Source organism: Penicillium malachiteum (assembly GCF_028827825.1).
Source record: "Penicillium malachiteum strain IBT 17515 chromosome Unknown utg000002l:1.0-8849297.0:1.0-8852440.0, whole genome shotgun sequence".
NCBI lineage: Eukaryota > Fungi > Ascomycota > Eurotiomycetes > Eurotiales > Aspergillaceae > Penicillium > Penicillium malachiteum.
The window spans coordinates 6,070,489-6,095,101 of record NW_026643095.1 but is presented as its reverse complement, the minus strand read 5'-3'; the positions used below and the strand labels follow the sequence as shown (position 1 = coordinate 6,095,101).

General features: G+C 47.2%; 11 protein-coding genes across 11 annotated transcripts; 8 read left to right on the top strand and 3 right to left on the bottom strand.

Annotated features, from left to right (window-relative positions):
• Positions 1–32: 32 nt before the first annotated feature.
• Positions 33–3,311, top strand: N7483_005243 (VAC14 family protein; the record flags this gene model as incomplete). The annotated part of the gene is made up of 9 exons (XM_057088680.1): positions 33–100; positions 175–337; positions 394–564; positions 620–1,310; positions 1,365–2,134; positions 2,189–2,293; positions 2,356–2,474; positions 2,534–2,613; positions 2,671–3,311. The coding sequence occupies 9 exons, from the start codon at positions 33–35 to the stop codon at positions 3,309–3,311; spliced, it is 2,808 nt and encodes a 935-aa protein (XP_056948509.1).
• A 629-nt stretch (positions 3,312–3,940) lies between these two features.
• Positions 3,941–4,284, bottom strand: N7483_005242 (uncharacterized protein; the record flags this gene model as incomplete). Its single annotated transcript, XM_057088679.1, has 2 exons — positions 3,941–4,140; positions 4,251–4,284. The coding sequence occupies 2 exons, from the start codon at positions 4,282–4,284 to the stop codon at positions 3,941–3,943; spliced, it is 234 nt and encodes a 77-aa protein (XP_056948508.1).
• A 917-nt stretch (positions 4,285–5,201) lies between these two features.
• atm1 (ATP-binding cassette Fe/S cluster precursor transporter ATM1) lies at positions 5,202–7,731 on the bottom strand (the record flags this gene model as incomplete). Its single annotated transcript, XM_057088678.1, has 7 exons — positions 5,202–5,242; positions 5,313–5,529; positions 5,649–6,695; positions 6,751–7,019; positions 7,081–7,195; positions 7,253–7,312; positions 7,369–7,731. 7 exons carry the CDS (start codon positions 7,729–7,731, stop codon positions 5,202–5,204), a joined length of 2,112 nt encoding a protein of 703 aa, XP_056948507.1.
• Positions 7,732–8,166: 435 nt separating this feature from the next.
• N7483_005240 (AIM24 family protein) lies at positions 8,167–9,619 on the top strand (the record flags this gene model as incomplete). The annotated part of the gene is made up of 6 exons (XM_057088677.1): positions 8,167–8,338; positions 8,397–8,515; positions 8,587–8,658; positions 8,721–8,891; positions 8,944–9,062; positions 9,121–9,619. The coding sequence occupies 6 exons, from the start codon at positions 8,167–8,169 to the stop codon at positions 9,617–9,619; spliced, it is 1,152 nt and encodes a 383-aa protein (XP_056948506.1).
• Positions 9,620–10,144: 525 nt separating this feature from the next.
• Positions 10,145–10,447, top strand: N7483_005239 (uncharacterized protein; the record flags this gene model as incomplete). Its single annotated transcript, XM_057088676.1, has 2 exons — positions 10,145–10,243; positions 10,295–10,447. The coding sequence occupies 2 exons, from the start codon at positions 10,145–10,147 to the stop codon at positions 10,445–10,447; spliced, it is 252 nt and encodes an 83-aa protein (XP_056948505.1).
• Positions 10,448–10,983: 536 nt separating this feature from the next.
• On the top strand, positions 10,984–11,334 carry N7483_005238 (uncharacterized protein; the record flags this gene model as incomplete). The annotated part of the gene is made up of 2 exons (XM_057088675.1): positions 10,984–11,085; positions 11,152–11,334. 2 exons carry the CDS (start codon positions 10,984–10,986, stop codon positions 11,332–11,334), a joined length of 285 nt encoding a protein of 94 aa, XP_056948504.1.
• A 572-nt stretch (positions 11,335–11,906) lies between these two features.
• Positions 11,907–12,261, top strand: N7483_005237 (histone h1.3; the record flags this gene model as incomplete). Its single annotated transcript, XM_057088674.1, has 2 exons — positions 11,907–12,008; positions 12,106–12,261. The coding sequence occupies 2 exons, from the start codon at positions 11,907–11,909 to the stop codon at positions 12,259–12,261; spliced, it is 258 nt and encodes an 85-aa protein (XP_056948503.1).
• Positions 12,262–12,747: 486 nt separating this feature from the next.
• N7483_005236 (uncharacterized protein) lies at positions 12,748–13,084 on the top strand (the record flags this gene model as incomplete). Its single annotated transcript, XM_057088673.1, has 2 exons — positions 12,748–12,807; positions 12,911–13,084. 2 exons carry the CDS (start codon positions 12,748–12,750, stop codon positions 13,082–13,084), a joined length of 234 nt encoding a protein of 77 aa, XP_056948502.1.
• A 1,378-nt stretch (positions 13,085–14,462) lies between these two features.
• Positions 14,463–16,091, top strand: N7483_005235 (MCT family MFS transporter; the record flags this gene model as incomplete). Its single annotated transcript, XM_057088672.1, has 4 exons — positions 14,463–14,769; positions 14,829–14,935; positions 15,007–15,590; positions 15,662–16,091. 4 exons carry the CDS (start codon positions 14,463–14,465, stop codon positions 16,089–16,091), a joined length of 1,428 nt encoding a protein of 475 aa, XP_056948501.1.
• A 460-nt stretch (positions 16,092–16,551) lies between these two features.
• On the bottom strand, positions 16,552–18,948 carry N7483_005234 (kinesin family protein; the record flags this gene model as incomplete). The annotated part of the gene is given in 4 exon segments (XM_057088671.1): positions 16,552–18,129; positions 18,198–18,450; positions 18,465–18,606; positions 18,684–18,948. 4 exon segments carry the CDS (start codon positions 18,946–18,948, stop codon positions 16,552–16,554), a joined length of 2,238 nt encoding a protein of 745 aa, XP_056948500.1.
• Positions 18,949–20,003: 1,055 nt separating this feature from the next.
• Positions 20,004–22,889, top strand: N7483_005233 (COPII subunit SEC24; the record flags this gene model as incomplete). The annotated part of the gene is made up of 4 exons (XM_057088670.1): positions 20,004–20,041; positions 20,088–20,529; positions 20,601–22,247; positions 22,314–22,889. 4 exons carry the CDS (start codon positions 20,004–20,006, stop codon positions 22,887–22,889), a joined length of 2,703 nt encoding a protein of 900 aa, XP_056948499.1.
• Between the last annotated feature and the right edge of the window lie 1,724 nt (positions 22,890–24,613).

The following is a 24,613-nucleotide window of genomic DNA, read 5'->3' as shown; positions in this document are numbered from 1 at the left end:
GAGCTTGGAACAGCTTTCCCCGCTACTGAGCAATGGATCAATCTATCCAGCGACTCCTCAACGACAAACTCTATGACAAAAGAAAGCAGGGAGCCTTAGAGTATGTTATAGGCAGCCCAGTCAAGATGCATGAGCGGCAGAACCGAATAACGCTGACATGTGACTCTTCCACAGGCTCGAGAAAATCGTCCGCGATGCCGTCTTCAAATCGGAACACGAAAAGATACAAAAGATTGTGGAGCAGCTGTGTCATGACTATGCATATGCCGTGCATCAGCCACATGCCCGAAATGGTGGCCTGATCGGGTTGGCCGCAGCCTCGATTGCTCTGGGATCTGTGAGTCCTCCAGTAAAGAGAGATATCGAAGGCTTGGACTGATATGGGGATTATAGGAAGGTGTAGCGCCTTATCTGAAGGAGATTGTACCGCCGGTTTTGGCCTGCTTTTCCGACCAAGATGCTCGCGTCAGGTACTATGCTTGCGAGAGTATGTACAACATCGCGAAGGTGGCCAAAGGAGAGATTCTGCTCTTCTTCAACGAGATTTTTGATGCGCTAGCCAAGGTAATAATTCAAAATGCTCTCACATATACTCATTGATGCTGATCATCTATCGCAGCTTGCCTCTGACTCTGAGCTATCAGTGAAGAACGGGGCGGAACTTCTCGATCGATTGGTCAAAGATATTGTTGCGGAGTCGGCAGCTTCGTATGTTTCTGTCCTCCAGCTATCGGAGAAGGACATAGCAGACCCAGAGGGTTTCGAAGAACACGACTTGCCTACAGCTTTCTCTCTCGCAAAATTCATTCCTCTACTGAAAGAACGAATCCATGTCATCGGACCATTCACTCGCAACTTCCTGGTGTCCTGGCTGACACTTCTTGACACGATTCCCGATTTAGAACTGGTTACTTACCTGCCGGAGTTTTTGGAAGGCTTGATTAAGTTTCTGGGTGGGCCGAATAAGGATGTCAATGTCGCAGCACAAGGCCTTTTGGACCGCTTTCTCGCCGAAATCAAAAGAATCACCCGCCTAAAAAAGGGAATTGAAGAAAGCCGCAAGTCTCAAGGTTACCGGCCTTCTGCGACAAGCGACACGATCAGCCTAGGTGGCAAAACCGAACAGACGGTGGACACCGCTGGTGGAACAGAGGATGATAGAGATGATATTGCCGTGGTGGATTCGGCATCAGTTTCCGTTTCCGATGATATCACACAGACCGAGGGAGATTGGATTCCGGGACAAGATGTGCAAATAGACTATCCGAGGATTTTGGACATTCTTGTGGGTTTTGTCGACACCTCTTATGGTGAGTCTTTCAGCGCCGTGTAGCCTTTCTTTGTCCACACTAACATATTGATAGAGGAGGAGATGACACTCACTGCACTCCGCTGGATCGATACTTTCTTCGAGATTAGCCCAGAAGATATTCTTCCCTTTGTTCCTCGATTACTTACTCAGGTGCTCCCAGCTATGTCTAGTGGTGCCACCAATGTCCGAACAGCTGCAAACAACGTCAACAAGTCTCTACTCGAATACATCTACTCGCTTTCCGATGATACAACTGACGAAGCAGCCCACGCGTCATCCAAGACTCCCTCTGTTACGCCCAGTAAGGAGGGCTTAGAACGAAAGTCTTCTGAGATTCCAAGCCTCGAAGGCAGGAGGTCAGTACAAGAGTCTTCTGCAATGACGCCGCGCAGTAGCCTTGTTTCCACTCCATTCCAACCGGGCGACTTGGATTATGCCGCGGCTGTTAGTTCTCTCACGCTGCAATTCCTCAACGAGCACGAAGCTACCCGGGTAGCTGCGCTCTCGTGGCTTATCATGTTACACCGCAAGGCACCTCGGAAGGTAGTCGCATTCAACGATGGGACTTTCCCGGCCCTACTGAAAACACTCTCCGATCCGGCAGAAGCGGTTGTGACAAAGGATCTCCAATTACTATCCCAGATCTCGAAGCACAGCGAAGACAGTTACTTTTCCTCATTTATGATTAACTTACTACAGCTTTTCTCCACGGACCGACATCTGCTGGAAGTACGCGGAAATCTCATCATCCGACAGCTTTGTCTGAACTTGAGCCCGGAGCGTATCTACCGGACTCTGGCAGAGTGTCTTGAAAAGGAAGAGGTAAGATCTCAGCAAAATTTCCAGGTAATGGCTCGCCTTACTAACTCCAAAAAGGACATTGAATTCGCAAGCATTATGGTGCAAAATCTCAACAATAACTTGATCACTGCACCAGAACTATCAGACATGAGGAAGCGCCTGAGAAGTCTGGACTCAAGGGTAAGCACTGCTTCTTGGATATACTGATGTGTTAGTTGAAGCTGGCTGACATTCAATACTAGGAGGGCCAAACGCTCTTTCTTACCCTTTTCCGGTCATGGTGCCATAATGCCGTCTCTACGTTCTCTTTGTGCCTGCTTGCTCAAGCATATGAGCAGGCCTACAACCTCCTCCAGATTTTGTAAGTCTATGCCTAGTCTTATTTAGTATTAGTCACTGGAGCCTTCTAACGTATGACAGTGCCGAGCTTGAAATGACAGTCAACATGCTCATTCAAATCGACAAACTTGTACAGCTTTTAGAATCCCCCGTCTTTACATGCAAGTTCACACACTGATACCGCGCCTATTCAAAACCTAACTAACATGAGTTTCAAGACCTTCGTCTCCAACTTCTCGAGCCCGAAAAATACCCCTACTTGTACAAATGTCTCTACGGTGTTCTCATGCTCCTCCCCCAAAGCTCCGCATTTGCTGCGCTCAAGAACCGCTTGAACAGCGTCAGCAATATTGGATTTCTCCAAGGCGGACCCCGCAGGTATGCAAATCGAGATTCCGATCAGAGCAAGCCCTTGCTAAATAGTCCTCGCAGCGCTCCCCAAGCCGCTCCCTCGTATGATCGTCCCACGGGACCCCGTATGAAAAGCCGCGAAGAAAACGCCATTCGTTGGTTTGAGATGCTTGACAAGTTCAAAACTGTTCAAGAACGGGCTCGTCGTGCTCAGGCTTCAAAGCTTAAAACGATAGATCAGGTGGATTCGCTACATCCATCACTTAGTACAGCTTTCCCTACTGCAGGAGTTCGGGACCGATCTGGTTTTCCTGACACGCCGCGTGGAGCTGGTGTGATTAGCCCCGGTCCTGGAAATCTAGGCCTGGGAGCTGCAGGACCGAGTACTCTGACGGGCCCCAATCGTGGAGAGCCTAACGCGAAGGGCGGCTCGACGACGCCGAAACAACGATCGGGTCTTCCTAACCTAAGACAGCAACTTGGTATTGGGGGCCGCAAGAAAAAATGAGGGTTTGCCTTGGGGAAAATGTAGATTAAGATACCCATGTTTCTTACTTCATTACATGAGTTCAGGCTGCTTGTTCTTATACTATGTAGCTATATCGGTGATAATACTGCTTAGACTGAGACCGTATATCCCAGAGTAAATACTATATGATCTAGTTTAACAAGATCTCATAAAGGTAAGCTTCTGGCCAAACTCAATATTTCAATTCTATGAAAATATGTGTATGGTGCAAGTGAAATATGAACAGAAAATAGTCGAGAGCACTTGAGCTGTCAAGTGCCAGAATCCCGACTTCAACCTTGGAAATGCAGGACATCCTCGACAAAACACAAGAATCCTTTATTTTGGTGATAGTCGCCGCTGATCCAAATCATGACCAGAAAAAAAATAGACAAAGAAAAGAAATATTCCAACGGAACAGACATGGCGACTATGCACAAGGTCGTCAAAATCTTCGCAGGGACATGTCGCGAAGAAAAAGGAAAGCACACGGCTAAAAGTGGCAGCAAAAAGGTCAAAACGGATCAACGAAAGAAAAAAGCCTCCAAAGCGCCAATATGTACACCAGATAATCGAATCGAATCGAGTCGAACTGAGAACGAGTGATACTCAGTTGTTATGAATGATCATCACCGCCAACGAGATTCGTGAGATCCCGAGCCAGATGGTCGTGACCAGCTACCGGTTGATTGTTTGGAGATTGTGCTTGTGGGCGAGTTGGCACCTGTGTTGTAAACGTATTCGCCGTCGACATATTGGGCGCCTGTAGAGAAAGTGCTTCGGTGTTTGCGGCGGGCATATCGTTGTTCGAGTCTGTAGAGCTCAAGCTCTAAATTTGTAATATGTTAGCTTCTTCTATCTTTTTTTTTTCTTATACCCCTCATATTTCATTTGTGAAATCGAGATTCGGAGTTAAGCATGAATATTGTGTTGACGTACTAGCTTGAAGCTTTTCAAAAAGAGCGAGACCCATTTTGTATGAATGAAAATGAAAGTGATGAAAGATGGAGAAGATTCGATTGAAGTTCAAAGTATTCAAGTTCGAGATCCAGAATGTTTCTATATATGGATAATCATTCCCTCATGCAGTAGTACGTAACGTGAGGTCTGACCGGCACCGGACGGAATCCTTAAGAACGTCACTGTTTGCATAAGTCAGATTCAGGGTCCTAATTTTTTGAATAGAAGGATATGAATTCAGATCTGATGTCCTTTTTCTTTCCATACCTATTAAAGGGAATTCTTTTTCCCTTTCAATTCAATTTCACGTATATCTCAAGTGAAAAGGGGGGGAAAGGCGGCACAAAAAGATAACAAGCGCCAGGAACTAGTGAGTGCCACAAAAATCCGGAGGGGCTGGAGAACAAGAATCCAATTGGAATGCTCCAGTAAATGTACTCGGTTAAAAAGAATGGAGTTAGATCAAAAGAGTGTGGCTGCACAAATCGCGTTAAATGAGTGGACTGGATAAGGGAGAGAAAAAGGAAGTGAAGAATTGAGAGTTAACGAGAGTAAACAGGGACAAGAGGAGAAGAATCCACAATTACACTAGAGAAAGACACTAAAAAAGACTAAGGACCACCAAGACACGGACTAGAACCCATCGAACAATTAAAACTCCTTAATCAACTCCTTATTTTAAGCGGGACTCAAGCTAGAAGAAAAAACAAAAAACAAACAAAAAAAGCACGTACCAAAAACCACGCGGTGGAGACCCTGACAACGTGGATTAGCGTCTTCCCAAGGTTAGAATTATTATTCTCATTGGTTTAATTGGGCTTCTCCTTGTTTCATCCATACTTGACTCCATGTTACATACGCAATCGATTTTAATCTAGATTTAGATTAATTCTCTATGTACTCCAAGATATTTGTAAGTTAACTTCTCATTTACTCGACTTCCTCATCTTGAGCCAGACTTCGCTCTTGGGCTAAATTAAAACTTGGTTAGTAAAAAGGAAAAAGAAATAAGGAACTCCATAATACGAGGTGGGGACTAACCATTCCATAACTCGGCATAAACACCTTCAAGGTCCAGGAGCTCGCGGTGGGACCCCGTCTCAACCACATTACCATCCTTTAGAACCAGAATTTGGTCACTATCATAGATGGTTCGGAGGCGGTGCGCCACAAACACGCTCGTCCGACGCTTCTCCTTAAGAATACTATTGATATTCTGTAAGAGGGCTTGCTCCGTGTAAGTGTCGAGGGCAGATGTCTATTAAACGAGTTTAAAAAAAAAACAAGATTAGTATCATGTAGTCCCAGCATTGTGGTCCAAATGACGCATGTAATAGACAAAGGGAGGGAAGATGGGGGTGGGGTGGAACCACTTACAGCTTCGTCAAAGAATAATAATTGCGGGTCCTTCAATAAGAGACGCGAAATTGCTAGGCGCTGTTTCTCGCCGCCGGAAATCATCATACCACGCTCACCAACGGCGGTTTCATAACCATCAGGTAACCCAGCAACAAGTTGATGAATACGGGCACGCTCCGCGGCTCGCTTCACCTCTTCATCCGTTGCATCGAGCCGGCCGTATCGGATGTTATGGGCAATTGTATCGTTGAACAACGGAGTATCCTGCGGCACAACTCCGATGGCCTTCCGGAGGCTGTCAAGAGTTACATCTCGCACGTCCTGTCCATCGATCAGGATACGACCAGTCTGAGTATCGTAGAAGCGGAACAACAATCGGAGAATCGTGGATTTACCGCAGCCGCTCGGGCCTACGATAGCAAACTTCGATCCAGCCGGGATGGTAAAGGTGGCATTCTTGAGAATTGGTCGGTCCGGGTGGTAGCCAAAAGTGACGTTCTCGAAGCGGATCTCGCCGCCGCTCTTCAATTCCAGCGGTTTGGCGTTCGGTCGCTCTTGAATCGTTACGTTGACTTTTTGCAGGTTGAACAGCGTCTCCATGTCCAGCAGAGATTGGCGCAATTCACGGTACACTGAGCCCAGGAAGTTCAGTGGTACGGACAACTGGAAGACTAACTGGTTCACCATGACCAGGTCACCGACTGTCAATGATCCCGTCGCGACACCATCGGCTGCCAGGTACATCATGGCTGCTAATGCGCTCGAGAAAATCATATTCTGGCCAGAATTCAACAGTGCGAGAGAGGTGGTCACTTTGATCGAGGCATCTTCATAGTTCTTGAGAGCCTTGTCGTACCGAGCTACCTCGAATCTTTCATTGTTGAAGTACTTGACAGCCTCGTAATTAATGAGTGAATCCACTGCCACTGTAGCTCCACGGTTATCCGCTGCATTGGCCTGGCGTCGAAACTTGGTTCGCCACGCGGTAGTGGTAATGGTAAATGCGGTATAAGCAACCATAGTGGTGGCTGTGATAGCCGCGAATTGAAAGCCATATTGATATGTCTAGAAGAATGTCAGCAACATTTTCTGCTTTCTTCATCTGCTCACGAAGTCTTACCAAAATACCGCACACCATTGAGATCTCCAACGCAGTGGGTACCACATGGAAGACCATGGATGTTAACAAGAAGCTGATACCCTTGGTACCACGATCGATGGCCCGAGTCAAGCCACCGGTTTGACGGGATAGATGGAAATTCAGATCCAGACGCAGAAGATGTTCAAACACGTTGCGCGCTACTTTCCGAATGGCCTTCTGGGCTACACTGGCAAAAACGGCATTTCGAAGTTCCTGGAACAGAGTGGCTCCGATTCGAGTAGCTCCATCTGAGAAGATGTTAGATATGAAGCTTGGAAGCTTTAACTGGTATGGGTTTTTCGGTCTTACATGCGATGATCATAGATCCCGCTACAGTGTAGGCGGTGCCTCCTACAGAAGCAAAGTCCACATTCATTGAATCCACAATACTCTTGAAGTAAAATGGCACCTCCACGTTGAGGATCTATTCTTGCGTCAGTACTTTGCATGAATTTCATAACATTCATCAGGGAGATCAGACCTTTGCTCCTATTAGCAATGACAAAGCCGTTCCAACACGAAGCTTGGTGCCCCAATCATTCTAGTACAATGTTAGGCCCTCCATTGACAATAATACCTCTGTGACAGGAGAAGTACCTTTGGCCAGAGGTATTTGGCCATTTCCCTCATGATTTCCCAATCTGCCTTCCGTTGTTCCTTCTTGGCCTGGGCGGTTTCATTGAGTAATTCTTTCTTGGGCTGGCTTGCGGCCTGCCCCTCCACCTTTGTAGCTTCGGCATTTGCGGTGTACAATTGGGCGGACGGGGTAGCTGTAGCTGGGGTATTCTTGGGCGCAGAGTCTTCATTGCTGGTAGTTGCTTGGTTCCGGATGGTACCGCACAAATTGTGTCTTTGTAGTTGCGTGGGAACTGGTCTCGTGCGTAGATAAGGTCCGGCGGAGCGCGGCTGTGGGCGTAACGCCGGGCGCCAGCATGATGATCGAGCTGCTCTGAGCAGCATGGCTGCTAGATTGTAGTAAACCTAGCCACAAAAATGCGGATTGTGCACCGATTAGACGAGGTTAGGGGAGCATTATGTAGCTTAGGTGGGAACGGAATGGCGTGCGCAGCTCAGCTCGCGATAGAACCTTGGGAGCCGCCGGCTTCGGAGAAAGGTGATCAAGGTAGAAAAGACCTTTCTCTAGGTAATGAAAAAGGCCAAAATGCAAAGGGAAAAAAAGGAATAATAATATTTCCTCCAGAAAAATCAATCCCCAAAATCCAATCTGAATGTAAGTCCCAACTTTTTACCCATAGATTATGTAGAAGAGAACCATGCGGAGAGTAAGTTACTGCCGTTGTTCGGGTCCACGATTTCCCGTGTTTTCTGCTTGAAGCTCCGAAAACTGACGTAGAGAAAGTCCTTCTTGACCAACCCAGTCCTTCTTTTGGCACCATGAGTCCTGCCCTCAAGCTTCGAGGTGTTCGGACTTTGTCCTGGACTCGAGTTGTTCCTCGTGTCCATCGACAGACACGATATGTGCAGATCCGTGCAACTCCCTCCGCGGAGCCCGTCAATGGGGACCACCTGCCCCTCGCCGGCACGCCTAGCTCGGCTCAGTCGCGAGGTGAGTATTAGGATGAGAATGCTGAGAGGAATTGAGACTAACCGTTTGATCCCGATAGATGCGCGATTCGATGTTGTTGGCGCCCCATATTCACTCCTTTCAGTATCGCTCTCCGCTTCGCAGAATCTATACACGCGCCGAGGTACCCTAGTAGGGCTGAGTGGCAAGGCAGACAATGTGGGTGATCGATTCTGGTCTTTTGGATATGGTTTATAGTACAGTTTTGACCTTTGACTCGATTGCAATAGGTGGTCTCGACATTGAGTGTCCTCGAACCCTTCCGCAGGGCGGCTGTCGGCGTACCCTTCCTTTATCAAAAGGTATGGCGCATGTCTCCTAGTTGGATCAGTCTATTGCGAAAATGCTAATTGAAATGGGATAGGTCTCTTCAGCAACCCCCGTCACTGCGCTCATCTCCACTCGCTCTCCGAATACTTCCTTCACTGTTGTGAACCTCAATGGCTCTGTGGATTGGATGGTTGCTCAACGGCGCGCTCTGCTGGCATGGACAGGCCGGTCTCTGTCAATCAAGCCCACTATCAACACAAACCTTGTGAGTAAGAGACCATTGGTCACGATCGAATCATCGAGCTAATCAAGCGCAGGGCTTGGCTCACTGGGGTAGCTCCGAAGTCACTGGACGAGGACTGATTGCATTGGTCGGTAACGGCCAGGTTTACTCGGTTGAGTTAAAAGAAGGCGAGCAATATATCGCCCACCCTAGGTATGTCGATTTTGAATCCCTCCATATATGATGGTATCTCGCTTATACGTCTTCAAAGCAACGTGGTCGCCTATACTATGTCCTCCAATCCTCCCAGGCCATACCGCTTCAAGTCAACCACACTCAGCTTCCAAATTCCTGGCCTAAACAGGTTCCCTCGACTATTGCAAAACGTCAAGTTTATCCAAAATGTTACTGGCTCCGATGCTTGGAAGTCTACTATGCGATTCTTCCACAAGCTGCGAACCTGGTCTCGCATGACCATCTGGGGAGATAGACTCTTCCTGCAGATTGATGGTCCTGCAACTGTTCTCATGCAATCCCGTGGTCCCCGTCTGAATGATGTCCTGTCGGAGCGTGAACTCAACGAGATTGCCAATACTCCTCGGGGATTAACGTACACTCCTCAGGAATTCGAGAACGAAAAGATGAAGCAGGCCCAAGAAGCACCTGGCGGTGTGTCAGACCTTACTCGTTCTGTTGAGAACTCAAGCCAAGATATCAAGAGTCTCAGCGAGGATGTGGCTAAGATTCGCACTGATGGTAAGGAGGCCTAGAGGCTGTGAACCTGGACTGGCTTAGCATTTGATTTATGGGCTTTTAGAATGGTTTTTGGAATGGTATCCTGTACAGTATTGTAAGCATCTCAAATCGTGTCATTGCGCCAATGAAGTTTTTCTTTCTCTTGAATATGAATTTTCAGGCTTTTATACAGCAGTCTTCGAGTTTCTCCTGCAGGGTTAGGATATCTTTGGCTCTGACTTGAAGATATGAACCATAGTGTCTTCAAGCTTGACTTCCTTTCAAATTCTATTCGTGGAATGTTCAACTTGAAGTTTGCTCTAGGCAAAACTTGAAGTAAAGTTCAACTGCCAGTGTTTAAAACTTACCTCTGCTGCTATATAAGGGCTATCTTTTGCCCTCTTACCATCTTCATTCCTCATCATCTCCATCAACTTCGAGCCTTTCCCATCTTACCCCACTCGAACCACCTTCACCCTTGCCTTCACTAGTCTGTTGACTACACTGCTCAATCATACTGTGAACGTTGCTATCCAAACTATCATCTTCAGTTGAACACCATGCCGCGTAACGACCTCAAAATGGATGATGTGACGATGGGGCTCAGCGCAGCCGATATTCGCTGTCTCCTCTTGGGACTTCTCATTTTGAAATACGAGGTAGCTTCAATACTCATCTCCTGCCTTCGAAATACTAATATCAGTCTATAGATGGATACCACTGAGCTCGCCGCCATTACCGGATACAAATCTGGAACTGCACGCAGCATGTTTAGTCGGGCTCTACACAGACTTCGCAAAGCCCATGAGGCCTCGAAAAAGCCCCAGGCGGAGGAAGATTTGAATGATGAGATTGTCAACTAGGCCCCAGGAGCCTAGTTGACACTGTGCCTCTCCTCGAGATACTTTGTCGTTTTTGCCGTTCAGAATGAGGTTTTGAGTGCTAGTATGATTTTTCTTTCCAACTTTGGCAGTGCATGCGTTTTCTAGTCTATGTCAGCCCGGAGAGGCCATATGATGATTCCAAGGGTTTTTGGTTAAAATCTTTTACCACCACGCACAAGTGATGTCTTTTAATTGAATTTGAAAATCATTCTTTCTCCTTCTACTATTATGGATATCTTCCTGCATCTTATCTTTCTACAAACCCACCTAGTAGCTATACAGGTAGGTTACTTCTATAAACAGACGTAAACTTGAACCTCGGTGTTTAAATTATATTAGATCACAAAAATCACACCTGAATTGACATTCCCTATGTTTTGACTCCTTCTCTCAGGCTTCATCATCTTTCCTATCTTTTACTCCTGAACTTATCCTTACCCTACCCAGTCATACCTTACACCAACACATTCAATATTTTGATAACCATTCACATCATCATCTATCAGTTAACGACCATGGTACGATCACGGTTTCAAATCTTGAAAGAGGCAACATTCGGGCTTGGTCCAGCGGAAATTCGCTGCCTTCTCTTGGTGCTGTTGATCAGAAAACCTGAGGTAGGTTTGATAGCAGCAGCATCCTGCTTTATGCTATGGAATACATGTAGACCTAACGGTACCTAGTTCAAGATCGCTGAACTTGCTTCAATTTCCGGCTATGCGGAGGGAACTGCACGAATGACGTATCACCGCGCTATCGGCAACCTTCGTCGCGCCCATGAAAATAAGATTGCCAAGCAGGAGAACCAGGTACCTGAGGACGATGAGAATGATGAGAATGATGGGGATGACGAGATTGCCAACTAGGATCCCTTGAACGCCTGGGTACTAGGACTTCTCTAGAACTGTTTTGATTTCCACTGGCAGAGACGAATTGTTGGATGCTCGTGTGATCTAGATGCCTTGCCTTGGAAGTGCCCAAATTACCCATTATGTCCCAGGACCCAGCAAGATATCGATGGATGTTTTCAAGTTGCCATCAAATTGAAAGATGTGTTTATTACAATATCTATTGCATTGAAGTTTGAAGAATCAGTTTTCCCTTGTCAATATCAATAATGTATTGCATTTGATAACTCTATTCAACTAGTTGTAAGCATAAATTACCTAGGAAACTCTCCAGCTGTGAATAGAGTAAATGTACTAGTACATTGATATACGAAGTTTGTCTTTAGCAATAAGTTGTAAAACTAGCACTCTCTACCACATTCTCTATTTCCAGTGTTATTATCATCTTCCACGCGTCCTAAATCTCCAACTCTTCTTTCACCTCATCCAGACTCTCCTTATCCAACGCCTCTTTATTCGTACTCAATACACTACTCACACACTTTGTCATACTCATCCAAACTGACATCGAAATCCATCAGCTGATGATCATGGCACCACCACGGAACCCAACTTTAGAGGAGGCAACCTTCGGGCTTGGTGCTGGAGAAGTTCGATGTCTCCTACCGGGCCTTTTGACCATGAAGCCTGAGGTAATATTTCAATATCATATTGAGAATATTTACCAGTCCCCTCTTCCCAAGTCCTCTATAGAGATTTCAACTGACATCTGGATATCTGGAAATGTAGATAGATCATGTCTATCTTGCTACGATTTCCGGATACTCGGAGAAAAGCGCACGAGTTGTGTTTCAACGCGCACTGCGAAGACTTCGTCGGGCTAACCCAGATGTCGAGCAGAAGAAGCAGGAGGTGACGGAGGATCTGAATGAAATTGACAACTAGGATTACTTGAAGGCTGCCAAGGTCGACTTGGAATATCACTTTCCTAAAGCCTTTTTTCTTACCTCGATACTATCATACTATCCATTATGAGTTTTCCGAGGCCAGGGAGTTGTCCTGATTTCCTAGTCTATAAGTCCTGAAGAGACCATCAGAATGTTGTTGGTTTAAAAAGATGTTTTTGATTATAACACCGTCAACTATCAAAAACCAAAAGCATCATTTTCCCACGAGTCCTTTTCTAATTTTGGATATCTCATTAAATCTGCCAATAATCACCTCAAAATAGTTCTCAACATAAAGTGCCTCCATGAATAGAGTAGATTTTCGCCATACTTTCTCCTTACCAACCTCAATGTTTCGAAGTTTGTCTTCATCCAACCCCAGCTTTCCCACTATCTTCATTCTTACATCCCCTCAGTCTCTTCACTACTTCACTGCCCATCACTTTTATGATAACCATCCACCTCGCCATCGCAGTTCACAGCCATGGCACCACCACGCAATCCAACTATGGAAGATACAACATTTGGGCTTCGCCCAGTAGATGTTTGCTGCCTGCTATGTGCGCTATAGAGCGGAAAATTTGAGGTAATGTTCATATCTACCACATCCAACTTACTTTCATGAAGACTTCATACCTGATGTCTAGGTTGGTTTTACCTCTCTCGCTAGGATTACCGGATATTCTCTGACAGGTGCAGAGAACGCTTATTACCGCGCTATGAAAAAGATTCGTAAGGCCCAAGAAGCCTCGGGGCAGCAGAGTCCGGCGGTAGCAGATGATTCGAATAAAGAGGATTCGAACGAAGAGATTGTCAGCTGAAGGTCATCTGAAGCTTCAAGTTGGATGATGTTGCTTTCCTGGAGCGTCCAATTTTTTCTCATTTCCGTGCAGCATTCGCTGTCTCAAGTGCTGGTTCCATCGACTCGGATTTTGACATTTGGATACAACTGCATGCAGCAGATTCAGGATTGAATGGTCAACTGTGTCAATGGTTCTATTACTCCTAACAGATTGAAAATGTGACTCATATTGACACCATACCCAATACAACTAGCTACGGAGTCGGTAATTTGTGTTTAATAGTTGGCTTTGGAACAGATGTATGCAATTTGCCGAGTCTCGGACTCTCGGAGATAGAGTGCATAGTGGATCCGAGAGGATGAACTAAACTAGCGTGTTAGCAGAGCATGAGTCTTGCGTAACCTCTTTATGAAGGGTAGGTAAGTACATATGTCTATATCCAGTGACAAGATGAATGTGGGTATTAGCAGTTGAGTTTCAGGCGACCAACAGCCACTTCAAAGAAACAATAACCAGGTGACGGGATATTAATCGGTGAAATAATCGGAGTCGGCAATTTCAGGTCCACAGATGCGGAAAGACCCGCGAGTTTTTGCTCCTCTTAATCAGATAAACAAGGACCCAGTGCTTCCAGCTCCCAATGCAGACCCCGAAACCTCCACTCCACAGGGTACATGGGGGAACCTTGAGGGCTTTTCTGGGATTCTCAGTGATGTTTCCTAAGAAAGATGGGAAAAGGGGGTCAGCGGGGACAGTGGTCCACCATAATAGGGTGAGAACCCTGGATGAACTAGAGTAGTGGATTCACTTGGTTGGTTCAACCTTTGCCAATGTTCTCATCATGGTTTAGCGGTGCTTATCAATTCGCGTCCAAACGACGCCGAGAGATCCAAGCTCTCGGAATTAGTGGGCGCGGTATCCGACTCTCATACCCCGTAGATTGGTTAAGCCGAGCTCTGGCAGTCTTTCTTTGCTATGATTTTTCTTTCAAGTTTAAAGTTCTTTCTCTTTCCTGTTCTCAGGTGTTGAAATGGTTATTTACTTCATTCTTAATCTTCTGTGAAACCCTTGAAGTTCGCCACGAGGTGTTACGGTTATTGTGTTAAAGTTTTAATCTCCGATTCGCTGCTAAGAAAAAAAAAAGGTAAGTAATGAGTCGATCTTAATTCATTTCTTTTCTTCTTTTTTGTTGTTGTTTCGCTACTCCATAACATATGGATGTGGATTCATGCTACAAGAAATTTATCAATTATGTTACCCAAAATGCCTGCTAAATATGCTTCAATCTTATAGGCATCTATCGATTCCTAGTATAGCCTTTGCAACGGCTATAGCCCATCAAACAACTCATTAGACATTCTTTTCGATCAGCGTTCAAAGCTTCAAAAAGGGAAATATGGCGACACATCAAGAGCATGATGCTCCCTCAGTGGACAATGCGACATCATATACAGTGGAATCCGATAACTCTACACCGGCAGTAAGCGATCAATTCACGGGCGATCCTGAAAAGGGCAAGGAAACAGGCGACACGGGTATCATGGAGTCGCACGAGGTCAGCGCAGAGGCTATGACGGAGAAATCCAATGCGCCTCCGGCTGGACCTCCTGGTATTGGTCCACCACCAGATGGAGGGCTCCATGCCTGGATGACAGTCTTGGGGGGCTTCTGCGGTCTATTTGTCAGTTTTGGCTGGATTAACTGTGAGATTCACTTGATTGTAGCTCAAACGACAGAGCAAGACTGATTAACATTGGTATAGGCATTGGTGTCTTTCAGACATACTATGAAAGCAATCAGCTCAGCAACTTCTCTCCCAGTACGGTAGCTTGGATCACCTCAGTGGAGACTTTTGTCATGTTCTTCGCAGTAGGTTTCTCGCTCTATTATAGCTGCTCCTCGTTGAATATGAAGATCGGGTAGGCTAACCTACCTCCTAGGGCCCAATATTTGGAACCCTTTTTGATAGCTATGGCCCACGATGGATTCTACTAGGCGGAACCCTTTTACACGTTTTCGGCCTTATGATGACCTCTCTCTCCACTGAATACTATCAGTTCATTCTTGCGCAAGGTATCTGCAGTGCACTTGGCGCAAGTGCTGTTTTCAACGCCTGCGTAAACTCGGTCAGTACATGGTTTGCAAAGCGCCGCGCTTTCGCCCTTGGTGTGATGGCTGCTGGTTCGAGTTTGGGTGGTGTTATTTTCCCAATCATGGTCTCGCATTTGATTCCCGAGGTTGATTTCCCGTGGGCTATGAGAATTTGCGCGTTTTTGATTCTCTTCATGCTTGGTATTTCCAACCTGACTCTCAGGTCGCGACTGACTCACACGAAAAAGCCCGTTCACCTTATGAACTTTGTCCGGCCACTAAAGGATATTAAATTCGTTTTAACGGTTGCGGCTTCCTTCTGCTTCTTCTGGGGCATGTTCTTGCCTTTCACTTTTGTGATCACTCAGGCTGAGGAGTATGGCATGTCGTCCAACATGTCGCAGTATCTTATTCCAATTTTGAACGCTGCCAGGTATGTACTACCAGACCTCCAAGCACTTTCTTCTTGATAAATCTGGGGCACAAATTCTAACAGGTCTTTAGTATCTTCGGTCGTACCGTTCCGGGCTACCTAGCAGATCGAGTTGGACGATACAACGTCATGATTTTCTTCAGTTATTTCTCTGGCATTCTGGTGCTAGCCTTGTGGCTTCAGTCCCGTGGAAATGCCCCAGCAATCGTGTTCTGTGCCCTTTACGGCTTCGGTTCCGGTGCATTTGTGTCGCTTGCGCCGGCAATCATTGCCCAGATTTCCGACTTGCGTGAGGTCGGTGTTCGTAACGGCACTTGCTTCTCTATCATCTCCTTTGCGGCTCTCACTGGTACCCCTATTGGTGGAGCCCTTGTCCCAAGTGTGTTGACCGATTCTTATACAAACCTGCAAATTTTCGCAGGTGTGACCATGGTGGCTGGAGCGACGTTGTTTGTGGTTGCCAGAATCGTGGTGGGAGGTGTCAACTTCAACAAGATATAAAACCATGGAAACAAAGATGCACAGGTGTCAGGAGTAAAATGTGGACATATTGGATTGAATCCGAGTCATAATCAAATGGGACAGAGGTAGTCAAAATCTCCAGGCTGGAATTGGTACTCGAAGTAATGGTTAATGGGTCGTTATATAGGTGCATATGTATAGTAGATAGCACTTGCAGAGTTGACTTATGGATGTCATGATATAGGATATCCCTAGCGAAAGCAGGCTGAAATGAACAAAACTTCAAGCTTGGATGTTGGAAATATGTGGATTGAGACAAATTGTAGAAAGATAAATGTAAATGTCCCCATAAATAGGGATAATGACAACCCTCATCAGGGGTAGCGACCATAACGCCCCAGCGCCGTCGCTGATGGAAGATGCATATAGAATCTAAATATATGAACAACAATAGAAAATGCGCCGTAGATATGCCCAAAGTTGCAAAGATCTCCATAACTCAGACCAAGACTCCGTTGCGCATGTTCTCAACGGTTCGAACACCCACGCCTTTCAAAGTGCTCAGCTGAGCTAGGCTACCCACTTGAAACAAAGGCTGGTCAGATACCATCGACTCATCTGAGGCTTGGTCCATCTCACAGAGACAGTCAACAATGGCCTCTGCCTTTTTAGCACCAACGCCCTTTAGAAGCTTGATCTGACTAACATCTCTTGAGTTGATAATGGACAAGAGATGGATGCTTCGAGGAGAATGAGAGCCGTTTTCATATTCATCCAGGGACTCGATGTCGTTTTCGGTTTCACAAAGGCTTTTGGATGTGACACGCTTCTTCTTCTGTCGAGGGTGGCTATCATCATCACTGGCCAAGCAGTCATCGTCGGCCAAAGTCACGTCATTATCACAAGCTTCATCAGCTTGACGCTTTCCAAGGAGAGTGAGTGTGGACTCTCGCTTAAGTGAAAGCATGCTCCCGAACTTCCCTTTGCTCGGGGGAGAAGCTAGGAGTGACTCGCCTGGGAAGGCCTGCTCTTGCATGCGCTCTTTCAAAGCAGCGATTTTGGCAACGAGCTTCTCATTGTGAGGGAAGTGCGGAAGCGCGAGCTGATACATCTTAAGAGCAGAGCTATTTTCGCCTCGAGCCTGGTGTTGCTTGCCCATGAGCAGATATGAAAGTCCCTCGGCCCGAGCATCCTCGGTTCCTTCAATGCGCTGCTCGAGTAGCTCAAGGCGGCGTTGAAGTTGATCATTTAATTCGCGGGCTTGAGTTTCCCTTGATTGCTCGGTAACGGCCCGAACAGCTAAAATCTCCTCGACTTTCCTTTCGACCATCTCTTCGATCTTGGCAGCGGAGAGCTCTCCGTAGACCGATGAGGCGGTGTTCAAGCCAAGAGTTTGACGGGGTGCTTTCAATGACTTGGTGGTGTGGGAATCGGGGGCGAGAGAGGGTCTCTTTGAAACATCAGACTTTCGGATTTGGGTCACGGGCTTAACCTGGGGTCGATCAGAGAAGACACTGAAAGCCTTGATCGGTTTCTCGTCGTCCTTCTTAGCCGGGTCCTTGGCAGCAGGCGCAGGCATGTTCACATTGACAGATGCAGTGAGCGGACGCAAGGGCTGTCGATTGGCTGCTAACGAGGGTCGTGGGGCAGGTCTAGCAGGGCCCTTGAAAATAGGATCATTCTCAATCTCTCGCACCTCGATCTTCCGGGTACGATTGGCGACGTTCAGGGAACTCAGTGTGTCGAGATGATAAGACCGAACTGGTGCAACATTGAGGATCATAATCGTTAAACCGTTGTTTTGGCCCAGTGATAAGATACGCGTCATTTTGGACTCGCGGTACGGAATCCGATGCTGCTTCTTGGTGATTGCTTCGACACATTGAGCGAGTACAAACAAGCTCTTGTTGATGCTCGCCGACTCCACCATGCGCTCCTTGTCATTCTCCGTCCGTCGGTTGTCTTCTGAACCGGCAAGGTCAATTGCGGAAACTGTGCTGACTCGAGTCTGTTCTGGCGAGGTAATAGTGATCTTGACTCCGAGGATTGCGTGCGAACGTGACGAGTGTGCATTCAACTACAGCCATTTTTGTTAGTCCAAACCACCCACGTTTAACCAGGCACATAAAGCCACCGGGATCATACCTTGGTTGCTGAAGTCGACCGGTTGTTATTAGCTTGGTCATAAAGGCCTTCAAATTCCTTCAATGTGGTACACGCTCTCTCGGTCAGGCCAACAACCACGGTCTTGCCCCCATTGTCGCGAAGAGGAAGACCTGCCAACGTGCGTTTCTCGGGAGGTTCAAAGAGATCATAAACCTTGTCGTTATATATTTCGTAATAGCTCAGCGCAACTTTAACAGTTGTCTCCCCATTGGCGTCCTTCTCGATTTTCCGACTTCGCCGATATACGCCACTAAGCAGACGGGGATAGCACCTCGGTCCGCGAGACTTTTACCGCCGCGCATCGTGTGTGTTTTACCAGTCCCGGTAACGCCATAGGCGAAGAGTGTCACATCAAATCCATTGAATAGGTGCTTAATTGTGGGCGCGACTGGGATTTTCTTCAATCAGCATGGGCCATGTCGCTTCGCGCACCAATCCCCCTTTTCTTCTCCGGGAACCACTCACCCTCGGCGTCGAACATCTCCTGCTGGGTGACATCGGCATCATAGACAGCATTGAATTGAAAAGAGTACTCCTCCCCTTCATTCTTTGGATTCGGGATCCGCACCACATTATCTCTATCTCTCAACGCGGCCAGTTTCCGATCTCCATCTGTCGACTGCGACTTGGTATCAGTTGGGGTTGCTGATGCCCCGGTACGAAGAATAACATCCAGCTCCCGTTCGGATTTCAGAAGGGGTCGGACTCGGGCAACGACTCGGACACTCATGGTGGATCAATGCATGCACGTTCGTCTGGACTGGGGGTTGACAGGTCGAGATTGATGCAAATGCTGATAAATGCAGAAAGGACCGGATCAAAGAAAGGATAGAACCGAAAATATCAAATCCTCCGCATAGAAAAGACGAACCAACAAAAAGGAAAAAGAAACTACCTAACTACCTACCGCTGTGGGACACAAAAGATGGAAGTTCATCAGTGCTAAAGTGGAGTTGGTGAAAAGACATCGCGTTGTTTAGGGTTGGCCGGGTAACGCGTGACCACATTCTTACTATGGTCTGCACATCGTATAAGGTATAGTACTGACATTATCAAGGTTTGTTCTATATTTCAAAAATAGCATTAATTGGGATTGAAGAGCTGTATATATAGTATTACTCTACTAAGTAGCGGCATGTAGTACTAGTAGTAGTAATTTAGACCAAATACCATAGTGCATAGTAGAACACCCGTGCACATGCCCACTGGCAGGTGCTCTCTATCAGTGGATATATAATCTCGCTATTATGTACGGAGTATACTATGACCTAGTACTAAGTTCAACTATTAATATTCTACCTACTACATACTACTGAGTGCTTCGATTATCTTAGCCTTTCCAAGCTAGATATCAATACCAATACCATATTATTATCCATAACTATCTTCATAATCACCTATTATGCTCATCCCACACTATCTAGATCTATCGTTCATCAACTGTACAAGCTCCACCGCCTCGTGATTGGCTGGACTTCGGCAACCTAAAGGCCACCGTACACCATCACTCCATCACCGCTTCTCTGTGCGCTTCATTTCCCCCCTCGTCTTGATACGTTTGGATTCGGTGGGTATTCATTCTATCGACTGATTTTGCGCTTTTATCTCGGTTTTGTTTTTATGCTTACATCCCAATTGTGGGGCTACTAGTAGCGAAGCTGTCACCCGCATCCCACTCCCCCGTATCAACCAAACCACCAACACCGCTCCCTACTAAATCCTCCCACTCGTCCCGCCGCGCGCGCCGAGGATTTCACTTGAAAATATCGAATTTCTCACATCTTAATGGCAGCTCCACAAGGGGGTTACCCTCCCCAGGAAGGGTATGCCCAGCCGGGCTATGACTCTCCAGACCCTACACAGCAGCAGTCGTCGCCAGCTCCCCCACAAGGAGCTGCCGCTGCAGGAGGAAAGAAGAAGAGAGCCTATGCTGGTCAGGCCTTTGAATTTGGCTCGGGCGCCAATGCTGCACTTGGGGGGACAGCCTCTTGCCGGAGGTGCCTACGATGCATACCCTCAGCAAGCCCAACCTGCGGGATATCAACAACCGACATACGGCGCGGACCCAACTCAACTGCAGCAGCAACCGGCAGGATATGCGGCGCCCGATCAAGGTATTACGCAGATGACCCAGCAATTTGGCGGAATGGGCATGGCCGAACCACACCACATGCCCCCGCCTCAGCAGCCGGCAGTTCAACCCCCGCGCAATGTTCAACTCAACCAGCTCTATCCCACGGACCTCATTTCGCAGCCTTTCAATGTAGCAGAATTGGATTACCCGCCTCCTCCTATTATCCTTCCTCCCGGGGTATGATCCAGACCAATGGACACATCTAAACATGTGGGGGACGGACATGCTAACCAGTCGAAAATATACAGACCAGTGTTTACCCATCTCCCACGGCCAATTGCCCGACAAAATATATGCGATCAACATTGAATGCGGTTCCCACAAATAGCTCTCTCCTCAAGAAGTCCAAACTTCCCTTCGCTCTTGTCATTCAACCTTATGCCTCCCTTCACGATTCTGAGGACCCTATCCCCGTGATCCCCGACCAGGTTATTTCACGATGCAGACGCTGTCGTTCTTATATCAATCCCTTCGTCACCTTCCTCGACCAGGGCCACCGCTGGCGTTGTAACATGTGTAACCTGACCAACGATGTTCCTCAGGCCTTTGATTGGGACGCAGCCCTGCAGAAGCCCGCCGACCGGTCTCTGCGCGCCGACTTGAACCACAGCATGGTCGAGTTTGTTGCTCCCCAAGAATACATGGTCCGACCTCCTCAGCCGCTAGTATACCTCTTCTTGATTGATGTCAGCTACTCCTCTGTGACCAGTGGTCTGTTGGCTACAAGCGCACGTTGCATCAAGGAAAGCCTCGACCGTATTCCAAATGCAGACCGCCGCACTCGTCTTGGCTTCATTGCTGTGGATTCCAGCCTACAGTACTTCAGCATCCCCCGGGATGGCTCCGACAGCCCAGAAGCTCGTATGCTGGTCGTTAGCGACCTTGATGAACCCTTCTTGCCGATTCCCACTGACCTCCTGGTCACATTGAGCGAATGCCGGGAGAATGTTGAGTCCTTCCTTGACAAGCTGCAGGAGATGTTCCAGAATACACAGAACAACAGTTGCGCGATGGGATCTGCTCTCCGGGCTGGTTACCAGCTGATCTCACCCGTGGGTGGTAAGATGACCGTTCTGAGCGCCTCATTGCCTAACATTGGTCACGGTGCGCTCACCCTCCGCGAGGATAAGAAGGTGCTTGGAACCAGCAAGGAGTCAAGTCTTCTCCAAACTGGTAACTCCTTCTACAAGAGCTTTGCGGTTGAATGCTCCAAGGCTCAGGTATCCGTGGATATGTTCCTTTTCTCCTCCCAATACCAGGATGTGGCATCATTGAGCAATTTGCCTCGCTACACCGGTGGTCAGACTTACTTCTATCCTGGTTGGAATGCCGCCCGAAGCGAGGATGCTATCAAGTTTGCGCGCGAGTTCTCCGACTACTTGTCCTCTGAGATTGGTTTGGAGGCCGTTCTCCGTGTCCGTGCCACTACTGGTCTCCGTATGAACACTTTCTACGGTAACTTCTTCAACCGCAGCTCCGACCTTTGTGCTTTCCCCGCTTTCCCTCGTGACCAGGCATACGTTGTCGAGGTGGCTATTGATGAGACCGTGGCGAAGCCCGTGGTTTGTCTGCAAGCTGCCGTCCTCCACACTACCTGCAATGGCGAGCGCCGCATTCGTGTGCTCACTCTCGCCCTGCCAACAACTCAAAACTTGTCCGACATCTATGCCTCTGCTGATCAGCAGGCTGTTGCGGTCTTCTTCAGCCACAAGGCTGTTGAACGTACTCTGAGTGGCGGTCTTGAGCCTGCCCGTGACGCTCTGCAGGCCAAGATCATTGAGCTCTTGACTACATACCGCAAAGAACTGGCTGGTGGTAGCGTGAGTGGTGGTGGTCTCCAGTTCCCCGCCAACCTGCGTGGTCTACCTGTGTTGTTCCTCTCCCTGATCAAGAACGTAAGCTGCAATCAAGAATCTAACATGTATGTTTCTCTCTGGTACTAATTGAGTTGATTTTTCTAGCTTGGTCTCCGCAAGTCCGCCCAGATCCCGACAGATATGCGTTCCGCTGCCTTGTGTCTCCTGTCGACCTTGCCCTTGCCCCTCCTCATTCAGTATATCTACCCCAAGATGTACTCCCTCCACGACATGCCTGATTCTGCCGGTATTCCCGACCCCCAAACTGGAGAGATTCTCCTCCCTCCCGCGCTTAACCTGTCCTCTCAGCGTCTCGCTCCTTACGGTTTGTACCTGATTGACGACGGACAGACCCAGTTCCTGTGGGTTGGCCGGGATGCTGTGCCCCAGCTAATTGAGGATGTGTTCGGCGTGCCTGATCGAAGCCAGCTGCGGGTTGGTAAGCAGACTCTGCCGGAGGTGGAGAATGAGTTTAACCAGCGGGTGCGTGCTGTGATTGAGAAGAGTCGCGATCACCGAGCCAAGGGAGTGGGTAGTATGATTGTTCCTCACTTGTACGTGGTTCGTGAGGATGGTGAGCCCGGACTCCGACTTTGGGCCCAGACTATGTTGGTGGAGGATCGCGCCGACCAAAGCGTGAGCTTGGACCAATGGATGACTACACTTCGCGAGAAGGTATGAAGTTCTTTTGAGGTTTCATTGGGGGTTCTATAGCCTCCTTGACTTCATGTACTGATTCGGTCTCTCCCATCTGTATAGGTTGTGCAGTAAATGCGGTTCAACGCTGCATCCCCCCATTTCTCCCCCTTCTTGTCTCTTACGAATCCCACGTTACTCCCTCTTCATTTTGTTTTTCTTTTCTTCTTTACCATGATTTGTTTTGCTTGGTCTTTTCGCCCTGTACCAATACTTGAGGGGCTCTCTGATATCTCTGTTGAGGGCACATTTATGTTTGGGAATTGCAGTAGATCATTTGGGAGGAAGAGATCGAAGAGAGTATAAGGGCTATTCTTTAGCCCATTTTTTTTCCTCTTTTTTTTTGTTTTTGAAATCTAAAGAAAGGATACAATGATTTGCCTAATGGACCATTCGATGTCGAAATTATCAATTATCCGTAATCCCCCGAATCCTGCCGAAGTCCTCGGGTTGACCACTGTATATGGAGGCTGTTAGATCGCACATGTGTGTTTCAAGTTCTACTTTAACATTTTTTTTATCTGATTACTGATTCGATCAGAGATAATCTTAGATGTAACTTGAGAATGAGGCTGATGGAGGCTATAGGGTAAAACCCCCCTTATATGTACGCGCTTATTAGTAGGGTATGGATGAATCTGATGACCCAGGGGAGCTATATGAGGATTACGACATGTCTCCAGAGCTGAAACACATATGGGGCCAGAATTTACCAGTCACTTTCTACCCAACTTGAAGGTTTTCACTATGGTTTCAAATGGCAGATCCTCAATGTTTATGAATAGTAGGAGTTTCAAGTTCTTTTCTGCTGGACCCTCTTCCAATGCATATGTGTTTTTTTTTACTCTGCATCTTCTGATTAGATGTTATTTTTTCTTACTTCCTCCTCCCCCTTCTACTCGCATAAGAACTAGGGTCCGATCTACCAATAAGAAAAGTGAAAAGGGTGAAACTAGAATGGAGAACCCGCGTCAGTCTCCAATCAGCTCCAATCAAATGCTAGAATGGTGGAGAGTCACGTTTGTGATTGTGATCGGGGACAGTAGCGCAAGTCAAGATGGCGGATTTGGCGCTGGTGGCTTTGACCCCAGGAAGATTCCGGATTGTGACCTCATATAGTTTAGATATCCTATGGATTGTGATTTATGAGATGTGAAGATGTGAAGATGTGAAGATGTGAAGATGTGATAATTAAGTGTTCTAGATGTACTCCTTACTCTTATTAATATTATGGAGTATAGCTGAATACTAAGTGACCTATATACCTCTTATACCCTTATAGAGAAGTATACAATAAATCTTGGAACTCTCCCCCCCATTAATCTCACCTAACACACTCTATCCTTTATTCCTCAATTTGGCCCCTTCTAAATAACTCTTAAGATAGAACTATTTTATTTCCTGTTCCTCTCCTATAAGCTTCGTTACTTGTGCCCCACCAAAACACCGGCCCGTGGCTGAGTCCCGCTGATTCCTCTCTCTTCTCCTCCTTCCCCCACCTTCCTCCAACTTGAACATTTGAATCCTATGTGAACAGGTATGTGATTGCTTTTCTTCTCAGTTGTTATACTTTGAGAATAACTATATGTTATTCTATGTAATGAGGAAGCTATACCCTTCCTTACTATGACCAAGCATAAGGTTGTCGCATCTCTGTTGACACTGGCTAACACGGGGTTCAGCTCTCCCGAAACAATTGACTTAGCTCA